Source organism: Mobula birostris, chromosome 6 (assembly GCF_030028105.1).
Source record: "Mobula birostris isolate sMobBir1 chromosome 6, sMobBir1.hap1, whole genome shotgun sequence".
In the NCBI taxonomy this organism is placed as follows: Eukaryota; Metazoa; Chordata; class Chondrichthyes; order Myliobatiformes; family Myliobatidae; genus Mobula; species Mobula birostris.
The window spans coordinates 72096433-72123883 of NC_092375.1; the positions used below are offsets into that span (position 1 = coordinate 72096433).

At 41.3% G+C, this 27451-nt stretch overlaps 1 protein-coding gene across 3 annotated transcripts in view; it reads right to left on the bottom strand.

The window, feature by feature from the left end:
• Positions 1-27451, bottom strand: part of cnksr2a (connector enhancer of kinase suppressor of Ras 2a) — a 562236-nt gene that overhangs the window by 12421 nt on the left and 522364 nt on the right. For 2 of the 3 annotated variants that reach the window (XM_072260647.1, XM_072260646.1), the window contains exon 22: positions 8553-8746. The exons of the other annotated variant lie outside the window; for it this stretch is intronic. In XM_072260647.1, the coding sequence (XP_072116748.1) occupies positions 8553-8746 (194 nt within the window). The remainder of the gene's footprint in view (positions 1-8552; positions 8747-27451) is intronic. 3 annotated transcript variants of the gene reach the window in all.

Below are 27451 nucleotides of genomic sequence, written 5' to 3' on the forward strand. Positions count from 1 at the left end.
TTTTCATTTCTACAGCTTGACTGGCTAACCTTCTCCTGCTTTTGCTTAAAATCCTTATCCTCAACACTTGTCAGCTCCAACCTAGTTCCAACGATGCAGAAATTCACCTAGTCTGCATAAAGTTCAAGAAAGTTTGGCAATTATTTTGTCCCAGCCAAGGTATTTGAATGTTCAGAGGTGTCACCCACTGTAGATATGCAAATCAAAGGAAGTATCGTCAAACCAAAGTATTGAAGTAAAAGATGGAAACCAGAGTGCCAGAACAGGGATGGTCGGACTAAGGTTCTGAGCTGTGTATATTTCAATGCAAGAAGTATTGTAAGAAAGACAGATGAGCTCAGGGCATGGATCAACACATGGAATTATGATATTGTAGCACTTAGTGAGACTTAGATGTAGGAGGGGCAGGACTGGCAGCTCAGTATTCTGGGGTTCCATTGTTTTAGATGTGATAGAGCAAGAAAAATTAAACAGGGAGGGATGGCATTACTAGTCAGAGAAATGTTATAGCAGTGCTCAGTCAGGACAGATTGGTGAACACAGGGTGGAACAGAGGAATAAGAAAGGCATAACCACGTTAATGGGGCTATATTATAGACCATAAAACAGTCCGCAGGATTTTGAGGAACAAATCTGTAGGGAGATCATAGACTATCACAAGAAACATAAGGCTGTGATAGTAGGTGATTTCAAATTTCCACATATTGACTGGATACCCATACTGTAAAAGGACTAGATGGGATAGTGTTTGTCAAGTGTGTTCTGGAAAGCTTCCTTAATCAGTACATAGAAGTTCCAGTGAGATAGCATGCAATTCTTGATCTGCTATTAGGAAATGAGACAGGGGAGGTAACAGAAGTGTGTGTAGGGGAACATTTTGTGATCTAGTGATCACAATGCCATTAGTTTCTTTTTTTTTGGTGTGTGCCTGCATGTGTGCGCATCTGTGCGTGTGCATCTGCGTGCGTGCGTCTGTGATGATGTCTTTTTTTCATGGCTTTTAACAAGGTGCGGAGCGAGAGAGAGAGAGAGAGAGACTGTGTGGCGCACCACTCCTCATACAGCCACTTCGCAGTATTTTTCCCTTTATTTTACGAGGTCGAGTTGCAATCTCGACACTCAACCCGGCATGGATGGAAAGCGTACTCGGGAGCAGACCCGACTAGTTTCGAACCCGGGAACTTTCGCTCCCGGGTCCGGCGCCGAGGCCATTGCGCCACCAGCCGGCCCAACAATGCCATTTGTTTCAAGTTAATTATGGACAAGGATAGTTCTGGTCCTCGGGTTGAGATTCTAAATTGGAGCAAGGCCAATTTTGATGGTATCAGAAAGGATCAGACAAGTGTGGATTGGGACAGGCTGTTTTCTGGCAAAGGTGTACTTGGTAAGTGGGAGGCTTCAAAAGTGAAATTTGAGAGTACAAAGCTTGCATGTGCCTGTCAGAATAAAAGGCAAGGATAACAGGTTTAGGGAACCTTGGTTTACAAGAGATATTGAGGCCCTGTTAAGAAAAAAAATGGAGGTGCATGGCAGGTATAGGTAGGCAGGAAATGAGGTACTTAAGGAGTATAAGAAATGTAAGTGAACACTTAAGAAAGAAATCAGGAGGGCTAAAATAAGACATGAGGTTGCTCTAGCAGGAAAGAAAATCTGAAAGGATTCTACAGATATGTTAAGAGTAAAAGGATTGTAAGGGATAAAATTGGTCCTCCGGAAGATTAGAATGGTAATCTGTGTGTGGAGCCAAAAGAGATCTGGGCGAACTTAAATGGATTTTTTTGCAACTGTATTTACTCGGGAGATGGACATAGAGTCTACAGATGTGAAGTGAAGTAGCAGTGAGATCATAGATCGTATACAGTTTACAGAGGAGCGGGTGTTCGCTCTCTTGAGGTAGTTAGGGTGGACAAATCCCCAGGGCCTGACAAGGTGTTCCCTCAGATCCTGTGGGAGGCAAGTGCAGAAATTGCTGGGGCTCGAGCAGAGATATTTAAATCATCCTTAGCAACAGGTAAGGTTCTGGAGGATTGGATGATAGCTAATGTTGTTCTGCTGTTTAAGAAAGGCTCTAAGAATAAATCAGGAAATTATAGACCAGTGAGCCTGTCATCAGTAGTGGGTAAAATTATTCGAAGGTATTCTAAGGGACTGGATAGATGAGTATTTTGGATAGAAAGCGACTGATTAGGGATAGTCAGCATGGCTTTGTACATGGTAGGTTGTGTCTAACCAATCTTATAGAGCTTTTTGAGTAAGTTACCAGTAAGGTTGATGAGGCAAGACAGTGTATGTTCTCTACATGGAGTTTAGCAAGGCATTTGGCAAGGTCCCGCATGGAAGGTTCAGTTGCTTTGCATTCAAGATGAGGTAGTAAATTGGATGGACATTGGCTTTTCTGGAGAAGCCACAGAGTGGTGGTAGATGATTGCCTCTTTGACTGGAGGCCTGTGACCAGTGGAGTGCTGCAGCACAGGGATCGGTGCTGGGTCCATTGTTACTTCTCATCTGTATCAACAATCTAATGATAATCTGGTTAACTAGCTCAGCAAATTTGCAATGACACTAAGACTGGGGATGTAGTGGACAGCGAGGAAGACTATCAAAACTTGCAGCAGGATCTGGACAAGCTGGAAAAATGGGGTGAAAATGGCAGATGGAATTTAATGTGAGGTGTTGCACTTTGGGAGGACCAACTGGGGTAGGTCTTACACAGTGAGCAGTAGGAAACCGAAGAGTGCAGTAGAACAAAGGGATCTGGGATCACAGGTCCATAATGCATTGAAAGTGGGATCACAGATACTGGATCGTTAAGAAACTTTTTGGTGCACTAGCCTTCATAGATCAAGGTATTGAGTACAGGAGCTGGGATGTGATGTTGAAGGTGTATAAGATGTTGGTGAAGCTTGATTTGGAGTATTGTGTGCAGTTTTGGTCACCTACCTACAGAAAAGATTAAAAAGAGACTGAAAGAGTACAGAGCAAAAATTTGTAAGGATATGGCCAGGACTGGAGGATATGAGTCACAAGGAAAGACTGAATAGGTTAGAACTTTATTCCCTAGAATATCGAGATTGAACGGAGATTTGATAGAGGTATACAAAATTAAGAGGGGTATGTACTGTATAGTGTAAATGCAAGCAGGCTTTTTCCACTGAGCTTGGGTGAGACTTCTATGACAGGTCACGGGTTAAGGGTGAAAAGCGAAATGTTTAAGGGGAACAGAAGGATAAACTTCTTCATTCATTGGGTGGTGAGAGTGTGGAACGAGCTGCCAGTGCAAGTGATGGATGCGATTTTAACTTCAACGTTTAAGTTACATTTGAATAGGTATATGGATGGGAGAGGTATGGAGGGCTATGGTCCAGGTGCAGGTTGATGGGACTAGACAGTTTAAATGGTTTGGTAGAGACCAGATGGGCTGAAGGACCTGTTTTGGTGCTGTAGTTTTCTATCACTCTATGTGATTGTAACTATTGAAACTGTATTGAATCACCTAATGACCTTAAAGTTATCAAAATGTGATGTACTTTTGTGTTTGTGGGACTTTACCATGAGAGCCTCCAGAAAAAATTTCAGTTTGTCATGATGAATAAAGACTTTCACATTCACAACTGCAGTAACTCTCTGGTGACTTCGATCACAGTCACAACATTTGAGAGCTCGCTCGGGATACATTGGTGACCCAATTTCATGGCCTGCAACTTCAGCAGTCTAAAGGGATGAGTATTTCTGATTGTGACACCCCAGGTTTAGATCTGCTTTGGCCAGTGACCATGAGGTCACAAGGCATCACGGGGGGGGGGAGGTGGTGTGTCTGTGTGTGTGTGTGGTGTGTGTGTGTGTGTGTGTGTGTGTGTGTGTGTGTGTGTGTGTGTGCGCGCGCGCGCGCGTATGTGCATCCATCCGTCCATCCCAATTAGCAGACAGTGCTGAATAGACAGGGCCATGAGTAGCGAAAGATGGTCATTAGCCTTTTGGGATGCCAGAGGGGTACATGTATACTCGTCCTCTCCTGTGGGCAACGATACAAGTGTAGCGTGACTAATGAGAACACTTGGGTAGTGTGGAAAATACTATTCGGGACACTCAGAAGGTGCACCTATTCGTTTGCATAATAGTCTGTGTGTGTCTGACTGTGGGTGGGAAAACCTGAGGATCAAAGTCTAAGATGGGCGATAGTGCAAAAATATTTAACTTTCTGCATAAAGGATACAGCTATGTCATGGGCTCAGTTATGAAGGGGGAGAACTCACAGAGTGCATAGTCTATAAATCTGAGAGAACAAAGTATCAGGAATGACATAGTGGAGCTACAGAAGGAAAGGGATGAATACAGTGCAACCTGCCGGCATGGCACCTGTAGTGAGCAGACAACGGCAGGTTCACAACCCTGCTGGTGCCTGTGACCTCACCACATAGATTTTGTTGATTTTCTCTCTCTTTAACTTCTCCCCTTAATTCTTCAACTGGATGATCTCCATAACTTATCCCCAGGTATTTGCTTTGTCTTAACCATCCCTTGCCTATCTTCCTTGCACTTTCTTCATCATCAAAAAATCTCTTATTTTCATTTTTGTAGCTTGACTGGCTAACCTGCTCCTGTTTTTGCTTAAACTTCTTATCTTCAATGCTGTCAGTTCCAAACTGGTTTCTCCAACGATGCAGAAATTCACCAAAGTCACACAGTAATGACTGTCTGAAAGTTTTGGTTATCAGAGATTTCCTCACTTGCAGAGCCAGTCAGTTCGTATTAACAACAACATCTCCTCCACAATCTCCATTGGCACAGGTACACCACAGGGCTGTGTGCTTATCCCCCCCCTACTCACTTTACACTGATGACTCTGTGGCTAACCACAGCTCCAATGCCATAGTCAAGTTTGCTGATGACACCACTGTCGTAGGCTGAATCAAAGGTGGTGATGAATCAGCATACAGAAGGGAGACTGAAAATCTGGCTGAGTGGTGCCACAGCAATAACCTCTCATTCAATGTCAGCAAGCCTAAGGAGCTGATTATTGACTCCAGGAGGAGAAAACCAGAGGTCATGAGCCAGTCCTCACTGGAGGATCAGAGATGGAGAGGGTCAGCAACTTTAAATTCCTTGGTTATATCACCGGAGGACATGTTCTGGGCACAGCACATAAGTGCAATTACAAAGAAAGTATGGTAGCACCTCTATTTCCTTAGCAGTTTGTGAAGATTTCACATGATATCTAAGACTTCTATAGGTATGTAGCGGAGAGTATATTGACTGGCTGCATCTCAGCCTGGTGTGGAAACACCCATCCCTTGAATGGCATATCCTACAAAAAGTAGTGGATATGGCCAAGTCCATTTTAGATAAAGCCCTCCACATAAATGAGTGCACCTACACAAAGCATTGTTGCAGGAAGCAGCATCCATCAACAGTGACACCCCAACATCCAGGTCATGCTCTCTACATGCTGCTGCCATCAGTAAGAAGGTACAGGAGCCTCAGGACATACACCATCAGGTTCAGGAGGAGTTATCATCTCTTAGCCATCTTGAATCAAAGGGGATAAGTTCACTCAACTTTACTTGCCCGCTCTTTGAAATGTTCCCAGAACCTATGGACTCATTTTCAAGAACTCTTCCTCTCATATTCTCAATAGTTATTTATATAATTCTTTATTTCTTTTTGTATTCGCACTGTTTGTTATCTTTTGCACACCAGTTGAATGCCCAAGTTAGCGTGGTCTTTCATGGATTCTATTATAGATTTACTGAGTATTCCCACAGGAAAGTGAATCTCAGGGTTGTATATGGTAACATATATGTACTTTGATGATAAATTTTCCTTGAACTTTGTAGATATGCAATTGAAAGGAAGCATTGTTAACCCAAAGTATTGAGTTAAATGATGTCATTTGTAACTATTGAACTATATTGAATCACTTTTTGATCTTTTGAGTTTGTGGGACTACTGTGGGGGGGGGTCTCCAGAAGAGTATCTGTTTGTTATGATGAATAAAGACTTTCATATTCATAACTTCGATGTTCCTCCGGTGACTTCAATCACAGTCACAACATACCTCATCTGGATGTGGCTATTCCAATGTTCTTTTGGTTGCGTTTTTTAAGATGCATTCTTCATGAAGTTGAGATCAAATTGTTCCTTATCAAGCTTAGATACATCCACTTGCGCTTGCTGATCAGCACTGAATTATAAAGTTTTATGTTTGCTTTCAAATGTCTCATTACATCTTCCCTCAATAACTCTGTAACTTTCCACAAGGCTGTTAACTCTTCAATAGCTCTGTGCTTATTCATAGTTGTCCCCCTGAGCTCTTCCCTTAAGTAATCCCTGGAACCTACAACAGTTATCAAACTTTGAGTATCTCTTCTTATCATTTTTTTACATGAATCATCATGGAATTTTATTTGATAACTTTGCCTGGGGTATTTTGAGCTGTTACCATGCTAAAGGTACTGTATAAATCCATGTTGCTCTTGTTGATCTCACAGTAAAACTTGAGGGAGAAGTTCTGTATTTTCACCCACATTATGGAATATATTTTGCATTATCTACTAACTTTGCTGATTTCTAAAATTTCAGTGATCTTTAAAATCCATCTATGGAATTTTTGTATCCTGACTTTGAAGCTATTCTTGACTCTACAACCCACTTGGCAGTTGCAATACAATGTGGGAAAGAATGATGCACTTTGATGCAGTAATGGTACGAGACTACATAGTGTTGACATTCAAATAGACCCAGCTGTCCTTGTTCATAAATCACTGAAAGCCAACACTCAGGTGCAGTAAACAATTAGGAAGGCAAAGTGAATTTGAGAATAACAGTGAAGATGAATTCCTGATTTTATATAGGGTCTTGGTAAGACCTTGCTGGAGTTTTGTGTATGTTATTACTCTCTTTCCCAACAAAAGGATATACTTGCCATGGTGGGAACGTAATGAATATTCATTCAACCGTCCCAGTGATGGTGGTTTTGTCTATTAACAAAAGACTGAGTAGGGAAGGCCTGTATTCACCAGAGTTTACAAGAAGGAGAGGAGATCTCAGTGAAGCTTCCAAAATTCTAATGGGTTGACTGCAGAGAAGGAGCAGTCTGGAACCCGGAGTCAGTCTTGGAACAAGGGTGTAGGACATTTAGGAATGAGCTGCGGAGAAAGTTCTTCACTTCTCCTGAATCTCTGGAACTCTCTCCTCTAGGGGGCTGTTGAGGCTCTTATTAGCTTCATTCAAGATTTCTGGACAACATGGGAATAAAGGATACGGGGATAATGGCATTGAGATAGAGGTTCAACCATGAAGGATGCAGCAGGCTCAAAGTGTCAAATAGTCAACTCCTCCTTCTATTTCATATTTTGTCTTCCCAGGCCTCAATGCACACACAGCCCTGCCAATGTCAGACATTCCGGATGCTCTTTCTAGACATCCTTTGCTAAATTATTTGACCTCTTGGGTCTACCATTGCTCTGCAAATTCCTTTTGAAATCCAAATGACCTTTTTCTTGTGAAACCTATAAAGCAATACACAAGGTACCTTGGACATAATAAACCGTTGCTGATTCAAGCACAGCTGCCTGTAAACTGGAGTAATCAGTTACCTCTCCCTAATCTGAGTGAAACTACTCGATTTATTTTTTGAACCACAATCAGAGATGAATCTAGTGCATATGAGTATTGTGGCACTACAGGGTATCATTCCTTTCCCACCTTCAAAAACGTAGTATTACATGGGGCGAAGCAAAACCACGAATTTCATTTACACGTGAAGCCATAAACTAACCAGGCATCACAAGGCTCTTCTCAGTTTGGGATGGAAACTCATCAGGAAATTGCGGCAGATCATAACAAGCTCGCTGGCTGTGAAAATCTCTGGCTCATTTTCAATTTTAAAACAGCACAGGGTCAATTGTACAGTCTATTATAGCACCACTGTATTAAACCAAGGTATTACCAATATACATAATGAAGGTGACCTTCTTTAATCCTGATGTCATATATCCAGGAGTAAGTTTTGAGTTGAGGATTGAGAGGCCAGTGAAAGGGAAGTGGGAACTGTAGGAAAAGATGCAGGATGCGTTTCATTTGGTAAAGCAATAGTCATGGAATCGCATGAGGACCATACCACAGATGTGAACTGTTGTAACAAAGGCAACAAAGGACGGTCTGGTCATCTGTATCAAATGTTAGAGAAGAATGCACAGGCACAATGCCTTCCATTCACTATCACAATGAATGCTGTCAGTAACTAAAGAATTCAGTCTCAGTGCTGTTTGGGACAGATAAAGGAAGCTGGAATGGGGTATGATAGATTGTGGTGTCAATAACATGTTCCAGATCCTGAGAAAAGGGAACTGAAAAAATGCTAAGTCAGCTTGAAGCAGTCAATTCTGACTAGTTTAATTTAGCCCAACAATTAAGATAAACGAAGCAATTAAATGCAGTGGTCAGTGATAAGAATAATCGTCTGCAGTTTGTACTACTATTAAAACTAAACGGGGGAAGGGTCTGCAAATTGAACAATCATAATTTCTACAAAAAAAAAGGGAATGTCCTACCTTAATTGTGCTCTTTAGAATTCTAAGCTTGTGCAATTTTTCATTTATGACTGGATTTTCACATCTCTTTTGGAAAGACCTCTTGAACTCCTGTTTGGTGGAAAGACGATGCTCTCCTAAAGGAGACACACTGGCGTTCTCCAGCGCCTTGTACAAATCCTGCAAAGAGTCCCCTGTTTCCTCTGGCGCAGGTTCTGGCAAAGAATTAATTTGGATGAGTCTGGGATTAATGAAAGACTGAGAACAGCATTCTCACTTCAGAAAGTGCCTGATATAATCCTGGTTGAAAAGGAGAGAGATTTTAAGCTGAGTTAGCCTACAAACTCCAAATTACACTAGAACCTCTTGGCGGGTTGATTCTGCATTACAACGCTTACCATGAAGAATTTAGCAGTTTAAAATGAAAGAAACTGTAATCTGAAATAAGAACAAAAAGTATTGGAAATAAAGACTTGAAGCATTGACACTGCTTCTCCCTCCATAGATGCTGTCTGACCTGTTGTGAATTTCCAGCACTTTCTGATTGTATTAACTGTTTGATTTATTATTACCATGGGATATGATCACTTTGCAGGTAGATTCAGGAAAGGAAACTCTGCCACAAAAATAAGGGATCCTCTTACTTGTAATAGCACAGAAGGAGGCCTTTCAGGTCAGCTCCAAGGGGATAATTAGCACTAGCACCACTCCATCTCCCTTTATTTCCCTTTAAGCAATTAACTCATTCTCACACATGCTCGGCAAATCCTCTTTAATTCTGTTTGCTATTAACCTACACTGTGGAGTAATAAACACTAACTAATTAACCCACTAAACACATCTTTGGGACGTGGGATGAAACCCATATGATGACACAGAGATTGCGCAAACTCTGAACAGATCAAACCTGTTCTTTACAGCTGTCCGAAGCAGTACTAACTGCTGTGAAGTGTGTTACCTACTTGCTTGGTTAGCTAAAATTTATTTAGCATATTCATGCCAAAGATTTTTAGTTTTCAATATTAAAGCCATGACAAACTGCAACCCCTCCAGCTTGAGTGACTAGTTGAATCAGTGATTACCAGTGAAACCCTTGTTTTATGATTTTTTCATTGGTTTCTCATAGCTTCAGTGGTAAAATATGAAACTCCTAAGAACTTAAAATCTGAAGAATAATCTTGGATATCTTTATTTCTCTTTCTTAGTGAGACAAATAATAGGTAGCAAGCAACAAATATAACTGCATCAGATAGGGACGGTCAAAATCTCCGAACAAAACACTCTATTTCTGACATGAAGTTACATTCAGACAAATAAATTGGGAACGTCAGTGTGTAAAGAGGTCCAGATAAGGGATGAGGAGAATATCTCAAAAGCAATAAACAACTATATAACGTCAGTGCATCACTATCTTTAAGTATCAGGCATAAAAACCTCAGCTAATTATATATGAATCCACAAGCCTACGGAGGTATTTTAAAACCTAAAAGCAATCTGAAAAAGATCAAATCAGTACAAAAGGATTACTAAAGAAAACAGTGGAAACAGTGAATGTGGACAATGGGTGATAGAAAATAATAGGGTGATCTTGAACCCCAAGATAACACAAGTGGGAACAGAGTGATTGAGCAAGGTAAAATGGGTCTTCAGAATTTTTAGTTATGCAATTCCTTTTAGCTAAGACTTGGGCATCAGTTAGTTACTTTTTTAAAAATAAATTGAAGAATGGGGATAATAAGCTGCCAGTGGAAGAGACATCGGTTCTCCTTCAATATGTCCTCAGCTGAAGACCGCATGTTGCATATGCAACTAAAGAAGATTTTTCCTAACCTATCAACTCCCATTCTGGATCTTTATGCAGTATGATCAATCGTCAGTCGAGCAAGGGAAACCTTGCTTGTTACGGTAGATACCTCACAGGGAGAAAAAGGCCATAAGAGAAAGGAGCTGAATCAGGATATTCAGCCCATCAAGTCTGTTCCAAAAGAAGCAACACAACTCAATTAAAGTAGTTCTCTTAAAAAGTACTGAGCCTCTTTCAAAATATGTCAGAATATTAATATTGAACAATATAATATTTAAACAGAAAAATAGTTGTCTAAAATTTGACTTAAAGGCAGTTGATAATAGTTACATGGTGCACTAAATGTAGAAAATCAATCCAAGGCACTTCATAGGAAAGCATAGAAAGCAGAAATGGGAGGCTACCAAAGACAAAAAACACAGGGAGGATGACTCAGACAACTGCGCTGCTACAAGGAGGTCATTCTTACCCTCGGCCATTAGGCTCTATAATGAGTCAACCTATAGCTGGGGAAGTGATGACCCCCTCCTGTTAGACCGTTGAGGTAACTTATTTTTTATTCTTTCTTACTTCTCTTCTAATATTTGTATATCTGTGCACTTGTAATGTTACTGTGACACTGTAATTTCCTTTGGGATCAATAAAGTATCTATCTATCTAAAAATGTGAAACAAAACCTGTTATGTTTCTGTGCTGTACTTTTCTATGACTCTATCGAGGAACATCTTGAAAGGGGTGAAAAAAATCGGGCCAGACACAGGCCTCGGTAGTGATTACAGGGCTGCTAATTATTCTAGTGACAGGATGGAGGGTTGCACAAGACACCAGAGTTAGAAGAAGGAGCGGTTTTAGAAGGTTGTGAGGTTAATTATTGTGACAAGTGGAGAATGGCTGCAAAGAGATTAAAAATGAGGGCAATAAGTTTGAATTTAAGACACAGGGACAGAAGTTAATACAAAGTCAATAAGGTCAAAATCCAGGAACTGATATGGCACAGGGTGCAGGTGTCGAAGATTTGGATCAGCAGAAGAGAATGTAAGAGAGAGATCATGCTGGAGACACTCCAAAAGCTGGGACTGTGAGAAAGTGAAGCAGAATGTGGCAGAGGTGGTTACCTTTGTGAAAGCAGTAAAGAGGACTTCAGCCGAGTCTGGTTCAAGCCAAAACTCAGGATGTTTTTTATGTACACTGGAAACCTTGGTAAATGCTTCTCGGAGTGGTTGAAGGAATTTTGTGCTTTTGGGACTCCATACTGAATCCACGTTCAAAAGGGTTGACAGACAGCTACAAATAGCAATGGTTATTAAGGCTCATTCTCAACCAGCTACTGTGACTAATGACAAATTACATGCAACTTGTATGGATTAAATCCAATTCCTGCAAGGTCACGTCGTGCTAATGAGGTGTAAATTTAGGATACTTACACATACATCAGTTATCTATCATCTCAAGCATGTACTGATCCTGAGTAGTATTAAACTTCTAGTGATCACATGACAACTGTGGCGAGCAGCTTGATGTGTGCTGTCAAAGTGGAAAATAACCCTCCATCTCAGTAACTGCACCAGCACATGACCAACAGGATTCTTTGCCCTTTAGGAAAAGCAACTAACTTGTTTAGAAGTAACTCTCAATAAAAGGGCCAAAGTATAATGTTTTCAATGTTCGTGCATAAATATATAAGTGATTAAATTTAAAGTTAACACTGTACTGAAGTATCTCATTGATAACAGCTTCAAAATTATTCTTTGTAGATTTTGTGATGGAGGAAATTCACTTAGAAGGTTGTTCAGCTGGGGTTAAAGCTTCCTGGCCATTTATTTCAATGTTAAAGTGTGGTTAGCATTTGTGGGAAACCATCAAGACTGATTCGATGCAAGTCAATTTAAAAATGATTAAAAAGCTACACCACAGAAAAGACAATATGTAGAAATAATGGATGTGGATTACCAGATTTTAAGGTCAGAACTTCAAACATCACACTTAACATTTTGTCAATACCTATACTTTGTGCAGGAGTCAGTTGGAGGTTTTGAGGAAACAGAATCCCTTTTTCTTTCCCCCTAAAATTTCAGAATTTTTTTTGTTAAATAAAGTGTAAAAGCATACTTACAGAGAAATTTTGAATCTGTAATTTGTTTAGTTGAATAAGCTGCTAAATTCAATATTACAGCTGTTCAACTGTCAGTTACCTCTGGAAAGCTTTCCAAAAGACCTTGTCTGAAAAGAGTATAACATCCCCAGTAATGGTGCTGAAAAGTACAAGGATGTGTGCACTTTCTCTGGGAGTGAGCAGAATCCAGTGCTCTATACAATAGCTCACACCCAGTGAACATCATTTCAACATCAGGTGGATGTGAAAGAGACTGTCCCTGACTATTATTCATCCAGACAAATGCCATAACACATCTCCAAACTGCACCTGTACCCAGCAGATTTGAACCCTGCCTCTCCATTCCTGAACACCCTGGAGACGTCTTTCAGGTCAAATTCTCTGCCTGAAAGAGAGCTCAGGGATTGCACTGCACGGTTAATCAAAGCCTGTTGACTGCAACACAGATTGTGTGCCAACTTTATGCTTGCTTCTAATAATGATTTCAGCATTGAACCAATGTCACATGCCTAAACTGAGACTGTGTAATACCATTTAAAGATAGCTAGCGAGAGGGAGAAGAGTGGTCAAGCGCACTAGCTGCTGTTGGAGGAAAGTGCAGGGGTCTTGAGACCCACACTGCAATGATTAGCAAGGCTGTGGACTCCTTCTGGGGCTCATGTTGTGTGTCTTTCTGGATTCTGGTTACTCCTATTTTTGAGCGGTTTGATTGGGGCGATCGATGTGGACTGGGGCGCTTTGGCAAAGAACGGCCCTATGGAATGCAGTGGGCTAGTGGCACAATGGTAAACTGAACTAAGCTGAATACCACTGGACGCCTGGTTTGATATTCTACGCCCTGTTCGCTCACTTTTTTGCCATTTGCACAATTTGTTTTTTAAAAAATGCATTGGGTGTTTGAGGTTTTCTTCAAACGGGTTCCGTGGCGTTTCTCTGTTTCGTGGCTGCCTGTGGGAGGACAAATCTCAGAGTTGTATTCTGTGAACATACTTTGACAATAAATGTACTTTGAATCTTTGACACAGCTCCATGCACCAAACCACTGTTACTCATCTCCCAACAATCTTTATCAACCAGGTCTCATTCCTAACATTCAAACTCTTAATTTCAATCTTACAAACATTCCATGCATCTCATGGCTGGTGCATACTTTCAGGGAGCCAACCTATCACAAGTCTCATCCCTGAAAATTATCGTGTGATATTGATAGATCATCACCTTGCTTGCAAGATAAGATGGGCCATCATAAATGAGAGAAATGGAAGAGCACACACGTCATAATTCCCTTAGCAAAAAACATTCTTTGCCCTTATATTGCTGAGATTATGGCCAGAAGTTGAACATGTCGTTAATGATTAGCCCTCACATATAGCCATCAATAGTAGTACACTTCCCCTTCAAGCAACATGCTTCTCTTTCCAAGCTGCAGTTGGTGCATGGGGCTTTTATTTACCCTACTGCATTGAAGTAAATTAAATTGACTTTATTTCTTACATCCTACACATACATGAGGAGTAAAAATCTTTGTTACATTTCTGTCTAAATGTGCAATCATAGGAATTTATAATAATATATAATAAATAGAACAGTCAATGTAATATAGAAATACACTCAAATCAGCGTGAGTTAATCAGTCTGATGGCCTGGTGGAAGAAGCTGTCCTGGAGCCTGTTGGTCCTGGTTTTTATGCTGCGGTACTGCTTCCCGGATGGTAGCAGCTGGAATAGATTGTGGTTGGGGTGACTTGGGTCCCCAATGATCCTTCGGGTCCTTTTCTCGCACCTGTCTCTGTAAACGTCCTGAATCACGGGAAGTTCACCACTACAGATGTGTTGGGCTGTCCGCACCACTCTCTGCAGAATCTTGTGATTAAGGGAGGTACAGTTTCCATACCAGGCAGTGATGCAGCCAGTCAGGATGCTCTCAGTTGTGCCCCTGTAGAAAGTTCTTAGGGTTTGGGGACCCATACCAAACTTCCTCAACCACCTGAGGTGAAAGAGGTGCTGTTGTGTCTTTTTCACCACACAGCTGGTGTGTACAGACCACGTGAGGTCCTCGGTGATGTGGATGCTGAGGAACTTAAAGCCGTTTACTCCTCAACCCCAGATCCATTGCTGTCAATAGGGGTTAGCTTGTTTCCATTCCTCCTGTAATCCACAACCAGCTCCTTTGTTTTTGCAACATTGAGGGAGAGGTTGTTTTATTGACACCACTGTGTCAGAGAGATGACTTCTTCCCTGTAGGCCACCTCGTTATTGTTTGAGATTAGGCCAATCAATGTAGTGTCTTCAGCAAACTGCATACAAATCAATTTACACCTTTGCTTTTTTCCCTTTCAGAAAGTCCATCCCAGCAGAAAGGATGCAATAATGATGAATACGCACTGTCAATTGGTTACACACCAATGGCCACCAGCTCATTTCCTGACAGTGTGAGAGCAGCTAGGGTTTGGGATTAACAAGGATGAAGATAAGGGGCAAAGTGGACTGCAGAAAGAACCAGTGTACTGGGATTATAAACACTCTCATGTTCCACTGCAGAGAAATCTGTCAACAACTTTGATAGGACATTCTGACGGAATAAACAAAGAAAGGTTTGCTGCTCAGCTTTGGATTTTTCATCTAGCTTGATCTCCTTTCCAGCACAGTTGACAGGGGCTGCAAATCTGTTAGTTCTACCTCCACATCTCTCTCACCCAGCCTAAACAAAGGAGTCCCTTATCTCCACCTATCATTCAAGCTGTCTCCCGAATTTCTGACACTAACTGTATGTTATATCAGAATCAGAATTAGGTTTAATATCACAGGCATGTCATGAAACTTGCTAACTTTACGGCAGCAGTACAAACGAAATAAAAGTAGAAACAAAAACCTGAATTCCAGTAATTGTGTGTGTGTATATATATATACACACACACACACTATATATATATATATATATACACACACACATACACATACACACACACTATATATATTTAACCATATATATTATAGTTAAATTAAAATAAGCAGTGCAAAAACAGAAATAAAAAAAGTCGTGAGGTACGCACACAAAATGCTGGAGGAGGCAGCATCTATGAAAAAGAGCACAGCTGACGTTTTGGGCCACCCAAGAGTTGCCCTCTTCGGCAGTCCTGCAGATTTTCTCTTAAAAGTAGTTAGCTAGTGTTCATGGGTTCAATGTCCATTTAGGAATCAGATGGCAAAGGGGAAGAAGCTGTTCCTGAATCGCTGAGTGTGTGCCTTCAAACTCCTGTACCTCCTTCCTGATGGTAACAATGTGAAGAGGGCAACTCTTGGGTGGTGGGGGTCCTTAATGATGGACGCCGCCTTTCTGAGGCACCGCTCCTTGAAGACGTACCAAGATATATTCTCTTTCCCTTCCCTATTTTGCATTCCAGGAAGACCATTCCCTTTGGAACAGCAAGGTTTATTCTTTCAGCTCTATCATTACCCGGTCTTTTCTCATGGCAGCCAACCACCTACTCCACCCAGCTACTGGAAACACAACCTTCCTGTTATCCTGAACCCCAAGCACTCATTCTGGGTAAACCACTGAACTATCACTACATCCAACAATGTAGTGTACTGCACTCAATGTGGCCTCCTCTACATCAGGAAAACCAAAGATAAATCAGGTGACTGTTCCATTAAGACTTTCACTCTGCAGGAGTTAGTGCGTGTTAGCAGGCACTTGATGCTTTAATTCTCCACTCTACTCTGACTCTTTTTTGGCTTTGCCTTCTATGTTGTTCCAACAAAGCCCAAAGTAAGCTTTGGGGGGAACAGCCTCATCTAACACCTGGGTATATTACATCCTGCAGCATTCAACAATTTCAGACGATTGACCATTCTAGCCTTGTGGCTCACACTTCCAATATTTATGGTTTTCTGTTCTCTATTCTGGTTATTTCATATTTGATTATCAGGCTGCTTTTCTGCTGTTCAGTATTAGACGAGGCGAAACTTCCTCCAACCAAATATTAGAAAAACCCTCTTTTCAGTTCTATCACTAATGGCACCCCCAACCCATCAACCTTATTTCTCCATAGTAACTATTGGAAACTGTACAAGCCTATTATCAGCTCCCAGCCTCTGTTTCACCACTCCCTTCACTTCTATATATCAGCTTCTTCCCTGTCCACTTACAGTCCTGTTGCATGGTCTCAACCCAAAACGTTGACCATTCCACAGAAACTGATTGACCCCACAGAGTGCTTCAAGCAAGGTTGTTTTTCACCTCTCACAGTTTTCAAAGTTTAAAGTTCAAACTAAACATATGAATACTCTATACAAGTTTGAAATTCATCTTCTTATAGGCAGCTACAAAACAAAGAAACCCAAATAGAACCCATTAGAAAACACCCAATGCACACAGAAAAGAAAACAAATCATGCAAACAATAGAAAGTAAGCAAATAGCATTCAGAACGGAAAACCACAGCCACAAAGCCAGTTATCACTGCAGCCGATGCATAAGCCCGTGAGTTGCAGGCCACAACCTCAGTTCAGTATGAAGTAAACGTTGCTGAGCAGCAAGCTGACCACTGGCCCTTTCTCACCTCCAGCCCCGAAACCCTGACCATTTCAATCTGTCCCGGAGCTAAAATTGGCCAACAGCGGATCGTTGCTTGATCTCGGCCCCAGGCTCTGCGACTTCGAGACACTCTTGGGCTGGGACCCACCGTCTCTATTCGGCTGTGTACAACTGGGCATTTTGAACCGCCTGTACAATTTGGCATTTTTGCAGTGAGAACAGAAGTCTCAGAGGTGCAGGATGGATGTGGCATGGTGTGTGCAGGCCCGTACCTAGGGTTGCCAACTGTCCCATATTAGCCGGGACATCCCGTATATTGGGCTAAATTGGTTTGTCCCATACGGGACCGCCCTTGTCCCGTATTTCCCCTGCTAAGGTACAGTGTCCCTATGAATCCATTTGTGCTGAAATGGCATAAAGTGCAGAAGCAATTACCATTAATTTATATGGGAAAAATTTTTGAGCGTTCCCAGACCCAAAAAATAACCTACCAAATCATACCAAAGAACACATAAAACCTAAAATAACACCAACGTATAGTAAAAGCAGGAATGATATGATAAATACACAGCCTATATAAAGTAGAAACAATGTATGTACAGTGTATCAGAATCGGGAAGATTAAGCCAAAACCGATTTGTAGAAAAAAAAATCGGCACGTACATGCAGGCGCACACAGGTGCCCGCGCAAGGCTTCACGGTCATGGTAGTCACTCTCAGGGTAAACTCAAGTGTCCTGTATTTGACTGCTACTTTTGCCCCTTATTTGGGAGTGAGAAAGTTGGCAACCCTACCCGTACCCGACCTTTCCAATTCAGCCTGTTGCTTAAATCAGTCGCACTTCGGCGTCTTTCTTGTTCTTGGACCTAGGCCCGGTTACCTCAACTCTGCCTCACCTCAGCTCTCCTGCCCTGAATTGCTTCCAAGTTTGCTCCAGTGGCCAAACATTGGCCCGTTGCCCACTCTCCGGCCGAGCCCTGTCACCTCAGTTCAGTCTGTACAACACCACGCTGTGACCATCCTGCACCATGGAGACTTCCGTCTCACTGAAAAGATGCTAAGTTGTACAGACGGGTCAAAAGCTCGACTCCAGAAGGTAAGTTAGAGGCTGTTGATTGCAGTGATAGACCTTGAGAAAAGGGGGAGTGATAGTAGTTTTTTAAAATTAATAGGTGTCTTACGTAACCCTGAGTAGAACTTCGGGCCATACAAGGATATGTTTTATACGGCTGCTGATTTCCACCTCTGCTTGGTGGAACATTCTAGATGCCAGTTAAAAGTCAGTCACGTTGGTAGATGCAATCACATATAACCGGAAGAGAAATGAAGGATCTATTTTACTGTTGCCCCTGGGTGATGAACGACAGATTCATGGACACCCCGATATACGAACAAGCTCCCATAATATTATTACATTCAAAAGTCCAGTATGTTCATTACTACTCGCTCTTCACTTTTCGCAAATGTGTTTTGACTTCTGTAATTTTCATATCTTTTATTACTGTACTGTGGGTGTATAGTTAGCACATGAAGTGATTTTTGTGCATGTTCCAACTTCCAGACAAAACTGACTTGTGGAAATGACTGTGAAAAAGGAACTCGTTCATTACTCTGGGACAGCCTGTATTCCCAAAGATTATTAGTGATCTAGATGGACATCATTACTGACTCTAGCCTTACATTCCTAATTGCCACAGTGGGATTCAAGCTCATGCACATGTTTCTTATCACAGTGGTACCATAACCACTTGTTTAAATGGAAATCTAACTCATTACTCTAGGGAGACAAATTTAGGGGTTATAACATTAAAAGAAGATATTAAAAAGAAAAAAATAATAAAAATGGAACGAAGGACGGTAATTGATAAACAAACCAGTTAAGGAAACGATTCAGATGGATTGCAATGGTACAGGGAAATGATCAAAGAGACACTGTTTCAGGAGCTACATTAAAAATATTTGAAAAGGTAAAGGGATCAGATGGGAATCTGACAGACAGCCAAGGTGGTTCCTATATGCACGGAGAAAGAACAGAGAAAATTATTGATTGCTTAGTTCAACTTCTGTGGGAAAGAGAGCAGGACCATTGAATCCAAAAGAATGAACATACTTGATCATACCAAGTGAATTATCTGAAGAAGTGACAGACATAGTACATGGGGATGAAGCAGTAGATATAGTTCTTCAGGATTTCCCAAAAGCATGCAATAAATGACTCTATAACATTATAACTAAGTGTAAAAAATGTGCATTCAGGGATGAAAAACAAAATGAATAACAAGCTCACTTAAAAACAAAATCATAAAAGTGATCATCTAAATGATCAAATGGTGAACTGCAGCATGTGCTGGGAAACTGTGTTCTACTTAAGATCCAATGCTTCCTTTGGACTTGGGAGTTGGAAGGATCTAATGGGGGCAAAGATCAAAAACAGAAATAATTAATAGACAGAGTGGGTATAATTATGCAAAAAAGAACACTACAAGAAAGAGTGAGCTGGTATATTTCGGTAAGAAGAATGTGGAGCTGGGGGCCAGGTTCATCGCAATGATGGGAAGACCAGATGAAAAGTTCACGAGTACACTTCTGTTTTTAGCCAAAGGGTTCCTTTTAATTATTTTTTGGCGATGGGCTTCATACCCACAGACAGCTGAATGGCAAAACAGCACAGCCTATGAGAGCAAAAATATATACAGGGATAATAAAAGAGTCTGTGGGGGTCCTGAATAAACAGTGGAGAGGAGCAATTCTGATTGTGGGGTGGAATGGAACAGGATAATTGTCAAGGGTTGGAATGGGGGAAGAAGGAATTTTGCTGGGCAGCTTGGTTAGCCTGTTAGGATAATTCATGCAAAAGGCACTCAAAGCAGTTCTTTAGCGTTCAGCCTTCTTGCTCCTCTTTACTTCTGATTTCCTGGAAATCTGACTGGAAGAACGTAAATCTACAATGATCATTAAAATAAAGGAAGGCAGCTTCATTCTGGATGACAAGCTTAAGTTCCCTGAGTGAATTAGCATAGTTCTGTTAAAATTACAAGTATGTGTCCATGAGGATATGTGGCTACCAGTTACAGAACTTTTGCATTTTTATTCTTGACATAACCCCAATCTACCCATTATTTGGAGTTAAATTCAATGTTAAATATGCAAGTAGGGCAGAGGAAGAGAAAGATTAGAAATGCAGGTATAAAAAAAACAATTATTCATTATGCACAATGTTGTATGGCGTAGTCAATCATGGTCTTTCCAAGTTGTTCTTGGCAAGTTTTTCTACACAAGTGGTTTGCCATTGCTTTCTTCTAGGCAGTGTCTTTACAAGAGGGGTGATCCCAGCCATTAACAATATACTTCAGAGATTGTCTGCCTGGGGTCAGTGGTCGCATAACCAGGACTTGTGATACATACCAGCCACTCATCCAAAAATCTACTGCCTGCTCTCATGGCTTCACGTGGCCCTGATCAGGATTTTGGGAGGGGTGGTGCCAGCTATGCCAGTGCTACACCTTGCCCAAGGGTGACCTGCAGACTAGTGGAGGGAAAGAGTGCCTTACACCTCCTTTGGTAAAGACGTATCTCTGCCCTGCCACCCTAAAAAACTAGAGATGTTCAAAAAGAAGTCAGACCATTTTGTTTATAGAGGGAAGGAATTGAAAGAGCTGTTATATTTGATATACAGTATATCAAGCTGAACAAACCACATTCCCCTGGGTATTACAAACACTACTTATGTTCACAAAAGCATATGAGGCACCAGAGTAAAGCAAGATACTGAAGTTATAGCAAGAGGTTATACTCGTAGGAAAAATGCCTTGTTTCTCCAGAAAAGACAAGATTAAAGGATGGCATGAAAGGCGGATCTGTAGAAATCATCTCCGGGTAGTAGAGAGCGGCAAGATTATGGAATCCATCACCAAGAATAACAGGCCATTCAGCCCACAGTGTTGTGCGGAATCAACTAAAAAGCAAATCAAAACACGTAAACAGTAATCCCTCCTACGTAAACCATGTCTATTTCCCACCATCCTCCTTAAATCCATGTGCCTATACACATGTCTCTTAAAAGCTTCTAATGTAGTTGCCTCTACCACCATACCAGGCTGAGCATTCTATGCATTAACAACTCTGTGTAGAAAACTTACCTCTCACGCCTCCCTTGAACCTGTCCCCTCTCACCTTCAATGCACACCCTCTGATATTAGACATTTCAACCCTGATGAACAGATACTCTCTGTCCACTCTATCTACGCTTCTCATAATCTTGTAAACTTCTATCAGATCTCCCCTCAGCCTCAGGCACTCCAGAGAAAACAACTCAAGTTTATCCAGCCTCTTGTGATAACATATGCCCTGGTAAACCTCTTCTGCACCCTCAATATTCTTCCTATAGTGGGGTCAAACAGACCTGTATGCAAGAGTCCAGATGTGGCCCAAGCAAAGTTGCAAATAAACTTTTTTGAACTCAATGCCTCAACTAATAAAAGCAATAATTCCATAAGCCTTCTTAACAATTTTCTCAAACTGTGTAACCACCTTCAAGGAGCTATGAACTTGGATCCCAAGATCTCTCTGCTCAGCAACACTGTTAAGGATATTGAACTTAACAGTGTACTGCCTCCTTGCATCTGCCCTACCGAGGCGCAACACCTCATAGTTATCTGGGTTAAACTCCGTCTGCCATTTCTCTGCCCATATCTGCAACTGATCTATATTCCACTGTATTCTTTGCCGCTCTTCTGCACTATCCACAACCCCACCAGTCTTGATATCATTCGCAAAGAAGTAATCAGACATTTCACTGCTCCCGGAAGTTCCGGGAGTCTCCCGCATATTAATAGTGGCTCCCTGATGCCCGCAAATTATATACAATATCATGGAAATCAATTTTTTTGAGAGCAAGAGAGAGCATGCAAGAGAGAGCGCGAGAGTGACCACGAGCGACAGCGAAAGCAAGCGAGTGAGAGAGCAAGCAAGCGAGAGTGCGTGAGCCACCACGAGAGAGAGAGAGAGAGAGAGGAAGAAAGCACGCCATGGCAGAGTGTTCCAAAAAAAGAAAATATAAAAAGTACGTCACCCCAGACTACCCTAAAGTGTACCCCTGCCTAATAGGGGTCAAAAATAATGACAGCGTTGCTCGCTGCGCTGTTTGCAACAGTGACTTTTCTATTGCCCATGGTGGGTTAAGGCTGTAAAAGACATGTTGGGGTGAGTTTAACAGGTGTCATTCGTTCATTAGTCTGGCTAACGTTATTTAAACTAGCTGACTAGCTGCTCAGGAGCTACTCTATGGCAGACATCCCACCTCTCCCAATAGTTCCGGGAGTCTCCTGCAAGTTGATGGTGCTACCTCCCAGAAATGAGTTTTTGCAGGGTAGGGTATCTGGGTAATTCAGATGAAAAGCAAGAATATATTTTAGGGGAAGTAAGGTAAATGCAACTGTCTTTCATAATGTAAAATAAATATTGGAAACTAACAAACACTGATCAAGTAAACACTCACTGGTTTGTGGACAACAACTGCTTGATATGACATAGAGCCGTATTGTACATATGTTAGTGACAATAAATTAGCGATTTCACAAGTGCCTTTATAAAATTGACAGAGGTGGGAAATGGGACTATTAGACACATACAGTGCCCTGTAAAAGTATTCAACCCCCAACCCTTTGATCACTTAAATGAGAATTACAACTTGGGATTTTGACCAATTTAACTGAGAATTTTTATTTGTGAATTACATGCTGTTTTTTTCACAGTAGAGCCCAAAAACAGGGAATATTGGAAAGCATGAAAACAAAACATTCAAAAACTGAACTGTCAGCAGATCAAAAGTATTCATCCCCCTTTGCTCAGTACGTAGCTGAACCACAGCCAGTAATCATGCGGCGTTTACAGCCAGTAATCTTTCTGGATGTCTCTGTTTGCTTTGCACAATTTGATGGAGCAAGATTTGGCCATTCCTCCTTGCAGAATTGTTCGAGCTGTGCCAGGTTAGTTGGAGAACGACGGTAGTTTTGCCAGAGATGTTCGATTGGCTTAAGGTCAGGACTCTGACGGGGCCACTCAAGGACATCAAGTTTCCTCATTTGAAGCCACCCCATGGTTACTCTGGCAGTGTGCTTTGGGTCGTTGTCCTGTTGAAAGATGAACTTCCTCCCAGTTTAAGCTTTCTGGCAGAGGCTAGCAAGTTTTTACCCAGTATCTCTCTATATTTAGCAGCATTCATCTTCCCATCAATCCTGACTAGATTTCCAGTCCCTGCTGCTGAAAAGTACCCTCATGGCATGACGCTACCTCCACCAAACTTTCCAGTAGGGATGGTGTTACCTGGCTGATGAGCAGTATTAGATTTATGTGACACATACCACTTCGTGTTGAGGCCAAAAAGTTACACTTTAGTCTCTTCTGACCACAAGATATTCTTCTCCATCTTCACAGTATCTTCTAAGTGATACTTTGCAAAGACTTTACAGGTAACAATATGCATTTTTTTCAGCCAGGTCTTCTTCCTTGCCACTCTTCCATAAATATCCTTTTTGTGCAAGGCCTTAGAGATTCTGGAGCCATGTAGTTCATCTCCATTTACAGCCATGACTTCTGCAGCTCACCCAGAGTAACTGTTGGTGTCACAGTCACCTCTCTTACAAGCACCATTCTTTTCCGGTGACTAAGTTTTGAGGGGTCGCCTGACCTAGGCAGTGTGGCTATGGTTTCATACTTTTTCACGATGGACTCTACTGAGCTCCGAGGTATGTTCAGTGCCTCTGAGATGGTCTTGTGCCTTTCACCAGATTTGTGCTTCTCTATTATCACTTCCCTGACATGTCATGAATGCTCTTTCGTTTTCACTTTGGTTTGGTCTTTTGAAAATCTTCCATAGTGTTGGACCTTATAGAGAGAGGGGTATTTATTCTTATAAAGTCATTGAAAATAGGTGTTCCTCCAATATTTTACTCCAGGAAATTGGGTGAATTAGTAAGTAATATTATTGCACTTGAAGACAGTTAGCATAGTAATTTCAAAGGGGATGAATACTTATTCAAACTCACAAGTTTGGTTTTTAATTTTTAGTAAATTATTTGCAGGTTTTGGAATTTTTGTGGGGGTGGCTGAATACTTTTTGAAGGCACTGTATAATCTGAATGCTGTCCTCAGGCTGGCACAGTTGTAGTGTTTTCATTTCTACCTTCTCTCTATGTTTTGATACAATGGAGATAGAACTTTGAATTTTGTTTTGCGAGTACAAAATAAATCAATGATACTCCCACACAAAGAAACCAATCAAAAAGTAGGTTGACAACATCAGATTTCTTGCAGTGATTTGCAGAAGTGACTACTCATCAGAATTAGTGGTTGTCTGATCGAACTGACAACATGGTGCCTCTCAATGCAAATTGTGCTGGTGCTTCTTCTAACCCAGATCTCCAAACATATCAATGCAGATTACCACAACTGCTCCACATCCCATAATTTATTACTTCCTGGCTCTTCTGAGCATTTTCTTCTGGCTTCATTACTAATATTTCATTTCACTGTGGGGGATTTACAGCTTAATCAGATGTCCACGTAAGTGCATCCACCAGCAGCTGCCACAAGAAATGGAAAGCAATCCTGCTGGACTTATTCTCTGATGCAGCCCAAGGGCTATGAGCTCGATCACTCTATTCCCAGATCAGGTCTGCATATTGCTCACATTCCTCCGTCTGAAATTCAACACTGCAAAGATAAATATTTATATACCTTCCTTGTACATTTCAGTTCCTACTGCTAGAACTGGAGAGGAGTACTTTTGTAAATTGCAACCCAGTCACATTCCAAAGAGCAATCAGAGTGGAGATGGCTAATTAATGCGGAAAATGGGTATATATAATACGAGAGGTTTAGTTCCTATATGCACTGCATGCAATTTTATAAACTTATCTAGTGACAGAAGAACGATCAATTCATTTCCAGCATGTATAATTATAACTGGTAATGTGCTGAATAAGTACTTACATGTTCAGCATTATTTAATGAATCAGTTCCTAAGTTGCAAATAAGGCACACAACTCCATAACTGCTCAACTTGATTGGCATTATGACAGATTATGAGTCGTCTCCAGGGCAAGTATTATCTTAATCAAATATGGAATGCAACAGTAATAGCATGGTGCTTTAACTGACAGCCATATTAAAAACATTAGACAAAGCACAGCATATTCCTTAAAAGCATGACTGAAAATCTATTGGAAAAAAAGCACCTGACTGAGATCACCTAAACACCAACACAATATCTACCACTGTGTTATTTGTACAATGTGTAAAGAAAGCTTTTGGTGATGATATTATTTCAATCCTTTCTTCCTTCTCAACCAAAATAGGGAATAACGTTTTTACTGCTGAATTAGTGGGGATAGTGGGGGAGGAGGTGAGCACTGGTGAAAGAGGGAAATTCTCAGAATTACTGCAATTTAGTTACAGCTGAAGTCATCAAAAGGATGACAGCGTTGGATGTTGGATTGTGGAGATATGATTTGAGATGAGGAAGAGATTTATGGCATACTGTTCAGTTTGTTGCAGCACATCAGGAAGTCAGAACCACAAGGCACAACATTCATAGGTCAGTCATGTGGAAAAAGTCACAATTTCTCCAACTCCATTTTAAGAAATTAGTGACCTTTGTATTAATTCTAGTGAAGTTCCCTATTTCATCACTTGTATTTGTTTTCCCATGTGAAGCAGCTGAACATGCGGACACATTGAGGCTGACCTTTTTGAGAAACGTTCAATTCCCAAACAGCACAGGAATGCTCCTTCATTCAGATGAAGCTGAAGTATGTCACTCACTCAAAGACTGTTTCTTATCATGGAATGAACTCAAGGTGCATTTGTCTACACTGTCCTCCCCAGAAATAATTTCAAATATTAATCCACATGAAAAATGAGCAGAAATTGGTCTTCATTATATAGTCATAGAGTAATAGAGCACTACAGCACAGAAACGGACCCTCCACACTATCCAATTCATGCAAAACTGTAAGTCTGCCAAGTTCCATTGACCTGTACTTGGACCATGGTCTTCCATACCCCTCCTATCCACGTACTTATCCAAACTTCTCTTAAACGTTGAAATCAAACTCACATCCATCACTTCCTCAGGCAGCTCATTCCACACTTGCAAAACTTTGAGTGAAGAAGTTCCCCCTCAGGTTGTTCTTAAACATTTCACCTTTCACACTTAACCTGTGTTCCCTAACCTCAGTAGGAAAAGCCTGCATGCATTTACCTTCTCTATACCCTTGATAATTTTGTCTATCTTTATCAAATCTCCCCTCAATCTTCTACACTTCAGGGAATGAAGTCCTAACGTATTCAGCTTTTCCCTATAACAGTCCCAGTATTATGCTTGTAAATTTTCTCTACCCTCTTTCAATTATATCTACATCTTCCCTGTAGGTAAGTGACCAGAACTGCACACAGTACTCCAGCTTTGAGCTCACCAATATCTTATACAACTTCAACATAACATCTCAACCCCTGTACTCAATACTCTGGTTTATCAAGGCCAATGTGCCCAAAGCTCTCTGTATGACCCTATCTACCGGTGACTCCACTTTCAAGGAATTATTCGTTTGTATACCCCCATCCCTGTGTTTTACCACACTCTTCAGTACCCTACCACTCACTGTACAAGTCCTACTCTGGTTTGTCCACCAAAAGTGCAAAATCTCACACTTGTCTGCATTAAATTCCATCTGCCATTTTATAGTGCATTTTTCCAGCTGGGCTAGATCCTGCTACAAGCTTTGAGAGCCTCCCTCGCTGTCCACTACACCCTCAATCTTGGTGTCATCTGCAAACTTGCTGATACAGTTTACCACATTATCATCGAAGCCATTAGCAAAAAACTCTATAAGGTTGGTTAGACATGACCTACCACACACAAAGCCATGTTGGCGACCCCTAATCAGGCCTTATCTATCCAAATACTCATATATTCGGTCCCTTATAATACCTTCCAATAATTTACCCGCTTCTGACGTCAAACCTACTGGCCTATAATTTCAGGCACCTCATCCATGGCCAAGGATGTTTCCAGGTCCCGTGCAATTTCTGAACTAATTTCCCACAAGGACCATGAGAGCACCTTGTCAAGCCCAGAGGACTTCTCCACCTAAGTTGCCTCAAGAAACAATCACCTCCTCTTCTGTAATCTGTATATGGTCCATGACCTCACTGCTATTTTGTCTCAGTTCTATAGACCCTGTGTCCATCCCCTGAGTAAACACAGATGCAAAAAAATCCATTCAGATTTCTCCCGTCTCTTTTGGTTTCACACATACATGACCACACTGATCCTCAAGTGGACCAATTTTGTTGCTTGCTACCCTTTTGCTTTATACTGATTCAGAAGAGTTGTCCTGTCTTGCATTGGACACAATCAGAGCTTCCTCGTAACTTGAGCTTCTTTTCCAACATGCATCATTAC